Genomic DNA, 15,945 nt, shown 5'->3' with positions numbered 1-15,945 from the left:
ATGTAGGTAGGAACAGACTTATCATTCGCCAGAGCATCCCACTCGCAATTCGCCGGGAACAACCCCTATCAACGTACTTGCCACCGGGTTACCGTGTGGCCGTAACAAGTCCGCCAATAGAGGGTGGCGTGCATGGAGCTTAGGTCGACGATGAAGCGGCCAGTTACGTGAGCGTGTAACGTGTAAAGTGTGCGACGGAATAAACCAGCTTAAAGTACGTGTGTGTTTTTATTAATAAGGCGTCCTGGGAGGCCATAACAACCCGGGGAGTCCTTTGTCGACGCGTCCCTGCCTGCAGCCACGAGGCCAGGAACCCCACCCTTGAGACCAAAATTAATCAAAACATTTCTAATTCACGTAAAATTCAGATCAGGCAACGGGGACGGCGTTAACTTGTTTACTTTTTTTGGTTTCGTTGTGGGTTAATTTAAACAGTTGACACCGGTCCGGCTGCCTCCCCATCAAAGCTATCAGGTTTTTGCGGAATGGGTCTCGGGGTTTGGGTTCAGCCAAGTGGCGGGAGGCAGGGACGTGTCCGTAGAGGTGATCCTTGGGCTGTTTAGGCCACCTAAGATGCCTTACACTACAAAAGATACACTCCGCTATGTGAAGTGTGGTTTTTATTACACATCAACCTCTACATGGTGCTACCCATCCCCTGGCCGCGACTGTTTGGGGTTAGAGAGCTCCGCGCGTGTACGGCTGTTCGGCGATGACCCCGCTTATAATGAAAAGAGGGGGAGTTTTGAGAGAACAGTACATGGCGGACGTTGCTGCTAAGACCTGCGCAGTGATGCACGGCCAGTGGTTTTGTAACTCACGATCTAGATGAGGTTGCGGAATTGGCGCGAAGGTGGTGTCTTAACGTTGCGCGAAGACGACCAGCCTCTCCGAGTTCCTGGTGGATACTGACTCGCTCGTGTAGTACGGCGCTACAGCAGGCCTGCCAATTGCGCGCCAGAAGCGCAGCGCGCGGGAAACAGACGTGGCCAAGTTTAGGACCTATTCGCACATTGAACAATTGCATTAATAAATAAAAACATTTGATGAAATAAACATTACATAGTTTATGTCTGTGAGAGAAAACATGTACCCTTGAATGCTATAGTCCGGCAGAAGCACATTGCCACACCCGGCGGAGTGCTTCCACCGAGGTGGCCGGTAGTGATGCTAGCTGAGGGTCGTTCGGTGCACTCACACTAGTTGCACCATGTTGCACGCGCGGGCATGTTCGTGGCACACGGCTTTGAGAGGCGTCGGAGAGGCATCGCGGCCTGTGCGACTAAGAGGCGCACTATCGGCTGGCGTCACAGTGATATGGACAAAACTACAGACTATAAAGTTATTTTAAATTATAGAAAGTAATTTTAAAACTTCATGTTATATGATTGGTTACAGTTTGCTAGTTATGAGGCTTATTTTTGTGTAATACTCTTATTTTAATGTTGCTCTAGTAATATTAATAACGTTTAGACCATAATGTGTTGGCGAGTTCACAACCATTTTCCATAACTTTTTTTAAACGATTAAGTTTTGTGGCTGCATGAAGTACCTGCTTAGGCAGGTGGCTCTTTGTCAAACATTTTGGTGTCAGTTTGTTTACATCATGGCGTTGCGTGACGTAAGTTTAATTTCGTGATATCAGTATATTTTGATAAATAAAATCGTAATGTGTAATTATATGTTATAAATTTTCAGATACTGTCCAAGACAATACTGATTTACCCTAGTGTACAACGTACCCGAGAAATGTTTCTTTATAAAGAAATCCGATCTAATTGGGCCTCAAATTTACTGAATTGACTTGACTATTACGCTCGCAATTGGGCGTTCACCCGGTTTGCAAGGAGTCTTCCCTTTTCACCCATTCTCCCCGCCACCCTTTTTAGCATTCTTAGATCCTTTGCATCTTTCACCCCTATCATTTCTTCATTCAACCCATGTTACCCCTTTCCTGTCCTTCCATGAAAAGCGGTTGTCTTCAGTCCCTCTGGAGCTTCCACCCATGATATCTCTGCCCTTTGTACCCACCTTTGTATATCCTAGTCCCCAGCTGCTCCCAGCCCCCCTCTCCCTTTATCACCTTATACATGCAGTCTGACTAAACCTTTCCACCCTTCTCCTACCTTGTAATGCCTCCCACCCTTGCTTCTTAATCATCTCGGTCGGACTATGCATTTCCCCACTTGCCCTTCCGTTCTCCTCCACATACCCATCACCCACCTCGCTGCTCTACGCTGCATCTTCTCCAGCTCCCTTACATCAATCACTAGGTAGGGGTCGCAGATCACAGCCCCATACTCCTTCACTGGCCTGACCAATTGGAGTATGCCTTCTTCCTTACCCTCCTCCCTGCCCCCTGCAGGGTCATGCCAAGCAGCCCCAGCGCCCTCCTACCTCTACCACCTGCTGAACCTGTTTTGCCCATCCCAGGTTATTTTGTATGGTCACCCCCATCTATTTGTACTCTTCGGCCTCCTTTATCTCCTGCCCCTTCCACATACACACTTAACTCATTACCTTCCTCTTCCTCATGAACCTAACCTCCTTCATCTTTTCAACATTCAGCGACATTCCATTCTGCTCCGTCTATTGTTCCAGTCTGCTCAAGTCACAGTCATGGCGTCGCTTACATCATTACCACCCTTACATTCTTACGGTACAAGCACAGGAATATATTATCGGTATTATGGAAAGTAGTATTCCTATAAGAAAAAACTTCACTCTATCATGAAGTAGACTGGAGTGTAATTTGCGATACCAGTATTTCATTATTAGAAATAAGTTGTTTCGAGGCAATATTCCATGGGTATCTTTAAGTAAAATACAGTCCCACACGGTATAGTCTATTATGCAGTACTGCTAATTGAATTGTTGAAAGTAATCATTAAAAAAATGTAAGAGACCTTCGATGTAGAATGCACCCTATTTTGTGAGTCCAAAAAAAGTTTTAATACAAGGTGGGTCTTCGAATAAATAAAATAAAAGAGTGCATGTAACTTGGTACACTCGATAGAAGTGAAACTTCTTTGGCAATTCAAACAAAGTCCGCCATTAGGAACTTGCCAAATCTCTGAACGAAATATGAAATTCATAACAAGTAGCACTATCTGATGTGGAATATGCACGGACTGTCTGAGCAGCGCTCTCTACGCTGCAGGTTGAACAAGGAGGGAACGCGAGCGAGCCGGTAGCAAAAACATAAAATTCTAGGCATTTACAGCCGACTGTATGGGATACCTACATCCGATTTCCTGAAACGAGCACGTGCACAGACTTACTGACTTATTCTATCGTTCATCTATCTCTCTCTGTTCTATATATATATGAGATGAGGACGAAAACGAGCCCAGCAATGTATATAGCGTAGTGCTCTCTTTGGTAAATATGTAGTTGAGCGGTATTTGCGAAAAAAAAAAATGTTAAAAATCTAAAAATACTTTAAAAATAATATGAATTAATTTCAATGGCTCTTTAGTTTTAAAGTATTTATAATGTAACTGACCTGACCAAACAAACCGGGACAAAGGATGAACAGTAACAACTCACGTAAAATTTTTTTGTTACTTATTACTTGCGCAACAATATCCAAATAACAAATAGGACTTTTAAATTAGAAACGTTAAAAACTCACCTAAGTTGGAGGCGGTAATTAAACACAGTTTTAAACAATAAATGAACTAAATAATCACGTATTGGTTCATTTGAATTCTGGCCTATCACAAACAATACGTGACATCATCATCCAATAAAAAAAATAGATACTCGTAAACAAGAAACAATGGTTCAAGCCACATGAATGCACTGGTATTGTGATGAAATTTAAAAATTTCGATATCTCCTAAAGTATTTGGAATGTCTCATCTCCGCCGCTTTTAATGAAAAGAGGAAGTCGGAGAGCATACAATAAAGGTATTTTTCGGATTTTTAACATTTTTTTTCTCGCAAATACCGCTCAACTACATATTTACCCTCTCTTTGTATCTTGTCGGCCAAGTACCTTTTCGCATCAGAAGTGTTACATTAAGATTGGGGCTGGAAAGTTGAGTGTCGTGGTGCGAGGGAGTGAGGAAGGGTGTCGCGGCGGCAGAAACCCGAGGACCACCGCCGCAAGTGGGACCGCGATGAGTACGAGCGGCTGGCGGCCGAGCGCATCCAGGAGGAGCTGGAGGCCCAGGAGAAGGCCAAGCAGAAGCCCCCGCCCGTCAAGCGCGAGCTGCTGCGGCAGCGCGACTACCGCGTCGACCTCGAGTCCAAGCTGGGCAAGAGCGTCGTCATCACCAAGAACACCCCGTCGTCGCAGACCGGCGGGTGCGTGCCCCGTCCTCTTGCCTGCTGTGGCAGCCTAGCTTTCGGAGCGTGTTACCTATTGGAACTAATCATACAGCTGCATACTCCTGGTGGTCACAAATTAACAGATTAGAGTATCTTTACAAACTTCATATTTCAACAAGGTTTATATACAGAGAAGACAATGGCGTAGCCAGGATTTGTGTATGGGGGGTGTTAAGAAGCATGGCCACCCCGTATTAAAGCGGGGGGTCTGGGGGTCCTCCCCTGGGAAAATTTGGATTTTAAGGTGTAAAATAGTGCTATTTTAGCAGTTTTCAGTACTTAAATTTAAATATTGTAATGGTAAAAATTTTATCAATTTTTAATATGAAATTTGTTTGAGTGATGAATAAGAAATTTAAATAAAGATTTGGTGCTAAGGGGGGGGGGGGGGGTTGAACCCCAAACCCCCCCCTCCCCCCCCCCTGGCTAGGCCCCTGTGATGCCAATAACTTATCTTTATATATATATTTCTTGTGTGCATGTGTATGTCACTGAACTCCTCCTAGACGGCTGGATTTTGATGAAATTTTTTGTGTGAGTTCACGGGGATTCGAGGATGGTTTAGATTCACAATTGGATATTTTATCTCGATTCTGAGTTAAGAAAAAACTAAAAAAACACGCTTTAAAAGCAAAAAAATCATAGGTCATAGACATACAAATAGTGAGTTAGTGTCATTTCTCTATGTCTGACACACGATCATACACATAGTAAGGTCTGGAAAATTAATATTTTTCTCCTTGGTGAGACCAATCCGCTTAGAGGCGCTAATAACAGTTTTGTTCTTATCTTCGCCAATAGATAGAGCTGCCTTGAATTTTAAACGCACCATCGTTTGATGCGTTTGTCATATCTTTAATTTTCGTTTGTGCCGTATGCGTTCCTATACGATGCATCCGATTGCGATGAAATTTCGGTGATTTGTTATGCGCATGCCCATGAAGGTTACTGTGACGGTATAACTACTTTTCAATAGTTGGAGCACGAATCGTGTCAAAAAATGTGTTTATTTCATTTTATATAGCGGCACTTCGTCTGTTTTTGTTGTATAAGTGCGCACGCATGACACAATTTATTTAAATATAAAAGAGAGACAGAGATAGAGTGATATATATATATATATATATATATATAGAGAGAGAGAGAGAGAGAGAGAGAGAGAGAGAGAGAGAGAGAGAGAGAGAGAGAGAGAGAGAGAGAGAGAGAGAGAGAGAGAGTGAGATAGCGACGGAGAGATAAGTTGAGATAGAGCGAGGTATAGAGAATGAAATGGGTTAGATAAAGAGATATACCTATAGATGTATAGAACTATATAGAGACTTATATATAGAAGATATAGAGATAGTGGGAAGTATTTATGTAGATATAAAGAGATAAATATATATAGAGAGATGGATAGATGATTTGTATATGTGGAACTACTTCAAACATTTTACAAAACAAAACTGAATGATGCATTGTAATGCAGGCCGAGCATTAGCTATATAATGGAATCTTTTCAATATTAGCAATCTCTTATTATTCAGCTTTTTTCTATATTGCTTTATAAAGTCTAAATTACATACAGACCAGGTAAATAACTATAAACTGGCAGAACAACGTCTGTCGGGATCTGAAAGTGATATAAATTAATTTTCACACTTGACATTCAAATTAAGAAGACAATTACTAACTACACCCTGTGTTCAGCCCGGGCAACGCCGGGTATTGCAGCTAGTATATACATATATATTAAGATTAAAATTAAATTAAAATTTTTTTTTTCAAAATGTAAGATGGCTGCAATTATACTCTTTAATATTGGTGATCTATATCTTTTAATTTTAGTTTCCTAACCCCTTGATGCTTCGTTGCAGGTTTTGCACATTAATTTCAGCAATGTTACATTTATTGGGGGGGGGGCTTCAAAATTCAAACCGAAGGAAATTCTTTTAACGTGCAAGCTGGAAAATATGGAATGATTGTAATTACATCCTGAGGCCTATTTTATAAATATTACAATTTTACAGGTGACTGGTAATAGTAAAAACGTTTATTTACTCAGATAATTTACAATTTTTCAAAATTTTCTTGACAGTAATGCAGACGTAGGGAAAAGATTTTACGGTGAATTGCGATAAAACCAAAATAACTCTGAAAAGCATATCAATAAAACATGTAACACTGAATGCGAATTAACAAATGATTTATAGCGCAAAAGTGAGAAATTGATCAAAATTTTAACAAAACTTAAATCAAAAAATGTAGTATTTTAATGTATTTAATTTGACGAATGTTCGTAACCTAGCGTTAAGTTTATGACGAAATGAATAGACTAAATGGATAGAAAAAAATTTGCTTTACGTACTCTTAAATCAAAGCACTGGAAATTTGCTTTAGAAGTTTATCTCGAGTTACAGAGTTTTAATCAGTAGATCTGCTGTCTTTATTTTCTTCTGGCTAACAAAATACTTGTGTGCTATAAATTTTCTAGTTTTATACCTGTGCATTTACACAGTTTTGCTTGGTCCTTCAAAAAACTGGAAGTTACGATAAAGTAACTTTTTTTTTAGAACAAGTTCTTCAGAGTCCTACCCTTAAAAATATTTCTGTGGCAAGGATTTGTTTTAAATTTTCAGATATTACTGCAATGTGTGCGACTGTGTTGTCAAGGACTCCATCAACTTCCTCGACCACATCAACGGCAAGAAACGTGAGTATGCTGTCTTTGTTCTTCATGTGTGTCAGTCAAGTACATGTTTCATTATGTCTATAAATAATTTAACAGCTATAGAACTTATTAGTGCTTTATGTAAGAGCCCTTTCACATGGGCAACTGAGTTGCCGGCGATCGGTCGCTCACGAGTTGCCAAGACCTGGCAACTGCAGTTGCAACGCGGAAACTTTTCGAAGATAGTTGCCCGATTTCTGAGGAGATTCCACTCGATATTACCCAGTGTTCAACTGTTCGCTGAAGTGAGCGCTGCGCTCTTGTGCTATTGACTTTAAATCCATTTGAATTGCATTGATAATGGGCGAATGTGTCCATAGAAAAAAAAATGTGAGCGGTATCAACAACAGCTTTCCTCTGTAATTTTTGCACGAGTTAACATTCTTAGCCTTTGTCACAGTCAAGGCCAGGTGTGGTTGTTAGGCCTCTTAGTGGTGTGGAAAAAAAAAATGAAGAACCACAATATTTTGTTTAGAAGCCTCATGAAAATTTTTCACTTTAAAATGTAATTATTGGCATTGGTTTGATCGACATGAAGTAGTATATTTTTTTGATCTTAACTAACCTGTGTGATCATTGCAACGATGTGAGTGAAAATAATCGCACCGGCTGTGGAGCAACTGTGTCACACTACTTCTCCAGTACGGGTTGGCAGCCATGGAATGAAGAACTAGGAGATGGTTGTTAGCCTCTAATGGATTGGATTGATGTAATATGCAGTTGTATGCACATCAGATGAAATGCAAATGTGATGGGGGAGCTTCAGTACCCTAAGAAAACCATTTTTCTGTTGACCACCTTTCTTAAATTCAATGTTTTTTTACCTTCAAACACTATTTTTATCCTGTGCACTAATAATGTGGTCATATAAAAATTTCTTTGGACCAAAGTATAAGATAATATTAAGATAGTTTGAAATATATTCGAACCATATTGATACTAAGGAAGTTTTAAATTTTGTTTAATTTCAACCTGTGTTTTTATGATAATAATTTGTTTCATAAAAAATTGTTTCAGCCATCGTTCTAAATAAAGTTTAGGATTCATTCAATACATTATAACAAATTTAATAGTTTATGTATTAAAAAGGGTAATGAATTTTACTTTCAACTTTTGTTATTTCACCCCTTGCAGTAATGGTTGGTTACATAAGAATTAATTTTCACAAAAGTTTTAGATAATATTTAGTAATTTAAAAATTATAATGGATTCTATAGCGTACATGGTAGGAAAGTTTTATTTATTTTCTTACTCCAACCCCAGGTATTATCAAAAATTGTTTCAGACTAAAGTTTTGGATAAAAAGTTATAAGATTTACAAACAATTCGAACGGATTTGATGGTTTGCCTACAAAGAGAGATACACATTTTCCCCCCCTCCAACCCTTGTTTTTACCACCCCTTGCAGTTATGATTAGTCATATAAAATATTTATTTAGAAAAATGTTTTGGTAATACTCTTGCAAGTTATAATACTTACAAAGAGATGTGATATTCATCATATTATAGGAATTGTATAGCAATATATGAAAACTTTTAAGTTGACGGTTTTGGGGTCAATGGATCATGAAAGGATAAACTGTATAAAAATTTTCCCGAAGCCGCATTATGGAAACGGCTACAAAATGTAGTGTTTCTTCAAAATCTGCTTAATAGTATTTATTTAAAATCTACCTAAAATCAATGGCAGATAACTTAGGTTAATGAAACATTGCCTGTTTTACACATAGCAAACTACAGTATAACCATATTAAAGAAGCAAACTACAGTTTAATCGTCTTAAAGAAAATAAAACCTAAGAAAATATTTACTGGCATACCTTAAATACTGCTAATTTTAAAGTAAGATTTTTTTTAGAAGTATGTAATGTTTTTACTATAGAACCTGAAGCATGTCACGTGAAGTATCCAAATATAGAATCCTAAATTTCTTTGTTTAATGTTCACGTAATGTGTAAATATTGCTCAGTGATACTTGGAGTGATTGCAGTCCTGATTGTATTTGGAATTATTTGTTTGTGAAGGGATACGCTGTTGGTCCATGTTTAGTCACAGTTTGGGCTTGTGTTTGTGCCGCAGATCAGCGGAATTTGGGAATGTCGATGCGAGTGGAGAGGTCGTCGCTGGACCAGGTGAAGAAGAGGTTTGACATGAACAAGAAGAAACTGGAGGAGAAGAAGAAGGATTACGACATAGAGCAGAGGATGAAGGAGCTGAGGGAAGAGGTATGTATGGTATCGTTCTTTTTATGTTTATTACTTTAACGAAGAGATTATTTTAACTTTAACTTTTATACATGTTTGCTATTTAACTTCTTCCAATCTGTGTTATTCTGTTAAGGATAGGACGATGATAGGAAAAGTAGGAAACGAATGGGAGTGTTTCAAGTTTAATGTGCCTCGAAAAAGTCAAATCGATTGTTGTTCCAACCGAGTGGAAGAGAGTTAGATGCGGCGCCGGCGTACAATGAGCGTAACGGGACACAGCGTAATGGGACTTTGTGTGTAACGGGACACTTTTTCGTGCTTGCAGCCGGCGTTCATCGATTTATTAGACGTTGTAACGTCAAAAAACAAAAAAAAAAAAAAAAACTGATATTTGCACAGGCCTAGTTGTAATCATTCTGAAAACACTAATTGCCAATTATTTCAAATGAGAAACTTTTTCTAGCAGTCTGTCAATATTTATTTCAGGCATTCCATTAAGTCATAAGTTAAGCTAGAACAGTGCCAACATGTTAATATTAAATAAATAGAAAAAAAAAAATGTTGAAAAAGGCATATAAAACCAAGTTATCTATGAAGATGCATTATTACCCAAATACTTGTTTAACGTTTTCCTTTGCAGCATACAATAATTCAAATTTTTTTTTTATCAAAAATTTTTCAGATCATGCAGAAATGTAATTTTTCTGAAACACTACAAAGCTGTGTATAAAACTTTTGTGCTGTATGGCTGATATTTGGCAACAGTGTGTGCTGAAACAATGACAGGAGATAGTGAAGGTCCATTACACTGCACACCGCAAACTAAGGATGAAACCCGCAGTAGGCGTACCGCAGAAGAGTTGTAAGTTTTTTTTTTTTTTAAATGTTCAAAGACTGTAAACGTAAAAATTAAAACAGACAGTCAGGGAAAGGACAAGTGCTGTATACACACAAACTGCACTCATGTTAATCTGAGAGTAAACTTGAGCAAGGCGATGTGTTGGTAAGGCATGCGCTTGCATTCTAATTGACAAGCGTACAAATGCTGGACCGGCCATCATGATTTCTGTTTTCATGCTTTCCCAACATGTATCCCTGGATTGTGTTGTTCCGTGTTACTGTCTCGAATGACCTCAATGTCTTATGAAACCTTAAGTTCAAATGAAAATTTAAAAATGTTTGGGAGCGAACCAGTGTTGTTTATATAATATGTTACTCATAGAAAACCTTAAAATTTTAGGGTTGTTTTCTATAAAATATTGGGTTAGTTATAACATTCTTCATAACTAGAAGATATGCAGGTACAATGATGAAATTCCAAGTTGTTATAATTACTTTAATTTTTTTTCTTATGTAACTCTAAAATTTCATGTCAGATTTTGTATACATATGCCAGTTTGATTGTGTAAAGTAGGATTTTTTTTTAAACATAAATGTTGAATAACATTGTGAGTTCAAAAAACCTAAAATTAAATTTCAAAATTTAATGGACTGCCTTGTTTACATATAGGATTTGGGTGTAACATTCCTAAGTAGGCATTAACAATATTTCTGACTTTAAAAAATATAACTTTTTTAATATAAGATATGTATTTCAGTCTTAATATTTAAAAAAAGCATATACATACATTTTATAGTATTAGAAAGATTATTTAACCTGTTAATGTAATTACTAACTCTGTTGTTTACTAAATGCGTTCCTGCCATGATATGCTACTAGCTCATTCTGGCTTTTCTCTCCAGAGCTGCTGCTGATATGCGGCATGGCGGAATATAAATGTTGGCTGAACGCTCGGGCATCGTCTGGAATAAGTACGCAATGAGTGAAGCAAAATATTGTTAATTATTTATTTGTTGCATTGTATTTAATGCTGCACAAGTACCGTTGCCATCATGCACGCACAGAAATAAAATTTCATGTAAAAAATACCCTACTTCTAATCTGTGACTGCGCGCGCTACTTCAAATCATGCTGTAATTTATTGGCATCGTCACTTGCGAAACTGCACAAATCGAACAGCGTTACTTCAAGGGGCGGGTGTGTAGTAAGGAACAATCCCATCATTTGCCTAAAGGTTTTTCAGAAAACCATATAAAACCAAAATCAGGATGGTGGAACTGGGATTCAAACACAGGTCCTCCGAAATGCAAGTCCAGTTCTCTACCACCGTGTGTCTTTATTCCGTAATACGTAGCAAATAAAAAAAAATGTTACAGCTCTGTTTTCCTCCATTTCAGGAGGAGAAGCTGAAGGAGTATCGCAAAGAGAAGAGGAAAGAAAGGAAACGCAAGCTCGAAGAAGAAAGTGACATTACCACGGGCAAAGCAGAATCCGAACTGGCGTCCATTATGGGCTTCTCTGGTTTCGGATCATCCAAGAAATAGCGTTGGTTTTCATTTTTAACATTGGACAGTGAAAACTTTATTTCAGGAGAAGGAAAGTGTGCCCGGTAAATTGTTTGTTTTTTTATAAGATACTTGAAGCTAGTGAAACACCTTGCGTTTAGAAACTGTTGTGTGTAAATAAACCTGACATACATAGTGTGTTTTTGAGTTGAATTGTATAATGGTCAGTCTACTGTAACGAACATGCTTGCATGAAATTGTTTGGCTTTGTAAAGGCAATGAAGCAAGAAAGTATTATGATTTTGAAGAAACCTTCTATTCATTGAACCCAAGACAGATGCTTAAATATTTAGTGTTTGTGCATTTTCAGGGTTTTTTTTCTGTTGTAAATCAAAAGGTTGTTTAGGTCAGTTATATTAGTAAGTTTTAAATAATTAAGTAAGGTATTAAAATTCCTATAAAAAAATCTGTTCTTTATTTTATTTCTGGGAATGTATGTTTTCATAATTAAAATTAAAGGTTGTTTAGATTATGCCAGTGACTTTTAAAATACTCTAATGTTGTAAATGTATGAATTTTTACAAAATGATGTTTGTTATTCCAACCGCGAAGTTGAACGAATGAATGAGCTGTGAACTTTGCTTATGTTCGGGACTGATTGGGGATCGGTGAATTTTAGGCTTCCCCTCATCACGAAGATGATAAAACTTTACATATCTAATGCAATAACATAAAATTGGTGGACAGTATTTTTATTTTTCATTTAGATACTGAAATACGTACTTCAAGCTGTGAAACTTACAATTGTGTTCCTGGAACAAATGTGAATGTTAAGAATTGTGTAAGTTTTAGTGGCTTTCTTTTTTCATATTCCTGAACTGGGGCTATTTTAATGCAGTAACTGTACATTAAAACATGGGACTGTGCCAAATTTGTAGCCAATGTGAACGTCTTAAAAAAAATAAAAAGTTTGTGTATATTTAGTTTTATGCTATGAATTTGTTTACACAGAATGTGGGCCTCTAACTACTATTCTGTTTGTGATTACAGTGCACAACACACCCTACATGAGAATGGTGTAGTTAATTACACAAGCAAAACAATTGAATGCTCTAACTCATTTTTGTTGGCTAATGATTGATGCTGACAGACTTGTTTGTTTGGTAGGTAATCATTTTGTGCTAACCTTAATCACTGAATCATTAAAGTATTTTTAATTCAAAGTGATAGTTTGAAATGCACTACATATTAAAATCATGCTTAATTTATTTACTACAAGGTTTTTAAAGTTTCCTTTAAACTAAAATATATAAATTTTTTTAAAAATGTATTCTTGGCTGTTAAAGCATAAAGTAATATACAGAACTGCATTGTTAGTTTAGACAAATGGTTTGTCTTGGTTAAAATAAAGACCTTTGGCTAATAATGAAATTAGTCTTAGACAAATTTTTAATAATTCTTGGAAGTGTTACATAATTTCTAAAATAGATGAAACTAAATAGTTGTTACATGATATTGCAGAAAATTAGCAATGAATTTTTGTGAAATATGCCTAATACCACTGTAATACTATTTCTGTGTTACTTTGTAAATTAGAAATTTAAGTATTTTTCTATGAATATATCAACAATTTTAATACATTATTGGATTCTGCCCAAATCATGCCAAATTTTTGTTGTTTCTAAACAAAACAGTTTACAACAGTAGTAACCTGAAACAATTACAAATGCAAGTGACAGTGGTTTAATTTTCATGCATCATATGAGCACTTTGAATCGAATAAGAATACGAATATCAAATTATTTATGAATACAAATATTGAATACCTAGTAAGAACGAGAATTAGAATCCCACTAAAAATTATTTTTCACGTCATGTAATAACTTCTGTAAAATTAAGAGTGAAGTGATGGTTAACTTAAGTCAGCTACAATAATTATATGGAAAATGTTGGTTCAAATATTTAAATTACCAAACAATTATTTTATAATTTTGCAGTCAACTTGATTTAACCTAACCAACCAACCAACCAAACAACCGTTTATTTTTTTCTAATCACCTTATTTTCGACAACCTGATAATCTACATATTGATCCAGAAACTTTTTGCGAACTGCAAAATACTGTGAAATCCATTGCTATCTATTTGACGAAAAATGTGAATTTCTTTTTAAAATGCTGTATTCCCAAATTAGTTATTAAATGAGCTAATATTTATATATTTAAATCCTAGTTATTAATGAGTTTTTGTTTTTAACGACATCCAGGTAAATTGTATTTTACTTTAGAAATGTTATAAACAAAATTTTTGATAATTTCTTGTGGAATCTTAAACCATTATTTGTGTTTTTTTATACATATATTTAAGTCTCAACATATGTATAATCATAGAACATACAGCAAGTAAGCTGCAACTGTATCACACGGTGTTACAGCAATTGTGGCTATAAATTTATACGCTGTTGAAACAATGACAATTACTTCTTTTAACGCCCATATAGATTTGAGTGTCCTTATTTTGTGGTGTTGTAGTCCTTGGTTGTTGACGTTTGTATATTATTTCCCACTTCTGGAGTGTGTCACGTAAAGAATACAAAAAATATTTTATCTTCATGTTTGAAATGACAAATATACAGTGTTTTGAATTGTTTTTGCGATGTTTTCCTGTAATGTTTAGCGAGATAGTAGCGAAAAAAAATTTGAATACTTGTTGCATGTTTAAAATGTTGCTTATTTTTCATGTGTTTGATTATGAAGTCTCAATAAACATCGAAATAGGGTATTTACGTCTTACAAATGACTGAATCTCAGCAGTGAACGTTGGCATATGACAAACTCACGAGGTGTGCTATGTCAAGTATTTGTTAGAAAATGAATGTATTCATTATTGAGAAGTATTAGTATTCGAGGTTGAATAATAATTTGGTTTTTGTGGTTTGATAATTTTTTTATTATGAATTATAATTTTCAAATACAAATAGTTGTATTTGAAAAATCAAATATTTCCACAAGCCTATTTATAATACTATAGGTATTGAAAATTTACAACCCTTGTAGTCATTGTGATGCAGCAAAAAATATTTTGCATTGATGATACATTAAAAAAAGCTATAAGCAAAAAAAAAAGTGTTTAAAAAAGGATGCACGTAATGCATGTGGATTAGTGCATAGTTAACACAAACAAGATAATGGGGTTCATTGTTATAACATAAGTACATCCGTTGTTTCCCTCTTTAGCTATGTGTATGTGAAGCTTGGTTACATTGAGATCATGCCGATCTTTGTGGCTTCTGAGTTAAAACAGTTACAAGACAAGTTATTATTCATGTGCCTGAAATACACTCCACCAATCAAGAAAGATTGAAAATGCTAGTCTCAAAATATTTTCGTGAAAAATACATGCTCTATACATACATGAACCTGTGCATGCAGACCAAACATGGGTACGTACTTGGTAACAAGTAAAATGTTAGGTTAACAGTTACTGTTTTTGTAACTTATTATTTACTTATTTCAAGAGTTTAAAAAAAAAAAAATAACTTTTAAAATAAAATTATAAGTAGGTAGTTAATATGTCACGACAAGGAGACGCGTACGAACACAACTGACTGTATGCTGTTAACGACTGAAGTGTAAATGCGGTCATTGTCCTGTGACGAGCTGATGTGATATGTCACTCGCGCTGGGATGTGCAGTGTCTAACCAAGAGTTGGATGTACTGATCAGGATGTTAGGAAACGAATCTTATTGATTGCAACAAGACAGAACCAACACACCGAAAATCATTGTTTATTTTGGTATGCTTATATTGCTACAAGAACAGCTGACATAATTTAGCTGAAACACTAATGATTTCTGGACTAGCTGTCATGAATGTCGTCGACCTTACTACGAGTACTTACTGCCGCCCAGTTGTGTGTCGCCATATGCTTTAGCATGCAAGATGCACTCTACAAGCAACAAGAACACTGAAAACCACTACTAAGCAACGTGCAGAAATTATTTGCTAAGTTACCTGCATTTAGTTGCTTGTGTAAACACATCACTATGTAAATGAACTTTTAAATTTAATTTAAATTATTTCCCTTTTTCATATATTTTATTGTATCTACTCACTACTGAGAAATGAAATATTTATATGAAATTTCATTTCTCAGTTTTATAATGAAATACCCTGTAAAGGTGTAATTTTTTATTAGGAGACTTGTGTTATTACGCGCACTTGTTTGTTTGATGTCATGAAGTTGATGTGAAGAAGCAGAAGATCGGATATGGGTCTCTTCAACTGAAACAGACTGTGTCTAACCCGGTGTCACGAGATTTTTTGACATCCCTACTTTAAGACACTAT

The 15,945-nt window shown here is 36.3% G+C and overlaps 1 protein-coding gene across 1 annotated transcript; it reads left to right on the top strand.

The window, feature by feature from the left end:
* Positions 1-1,526: 1,526 nt before the first annotated feature.
* Positions 1,527-12,580, top strand: LOC134536723 (zinc finger matrin-type protein 2). Its single transcript, XM_063376603.1, has 5 exons — positions 1,527-1,621; positions 4,091-4,311; positions 6,954-7,027; positions 9,124-9,269; positions 11,490-12,580. The coding sequence occupies exons 1-5, from the start codon at positions 1,544-1,546 to the stop codon at positions 11,634-11,636; spliced, it is 666 nt and encodes a 221-aa protein (XP_063232673.1). The 5' UTR covers positions 1,527-1,543; the 3' UTR covers positions 11,637-12,580.
* Positions 12,581-15,945: the final 3,365 nt, after the last annotated feature.

This window comes from Bacillus rossius, chromosome 11 (assembly GCF_032445375.1).
Source record: "Bacillus rossius redtenbacheri isolate Brsri chromosome 11, Brsri_v3, whole genome shotgun sequence".
NCBI classification, from domain to species: Eukaryota; Metazoa; Arthropoda; class Insecta; order Phasmatodea; family Bacillidae; genus Bacillus; species Bacillus rossius.
The sequence above is the reverse complement of the archived record's forward strand: the minus strand, read 5'-3'. Positions and strand labels throughout refer to the sequence as shown.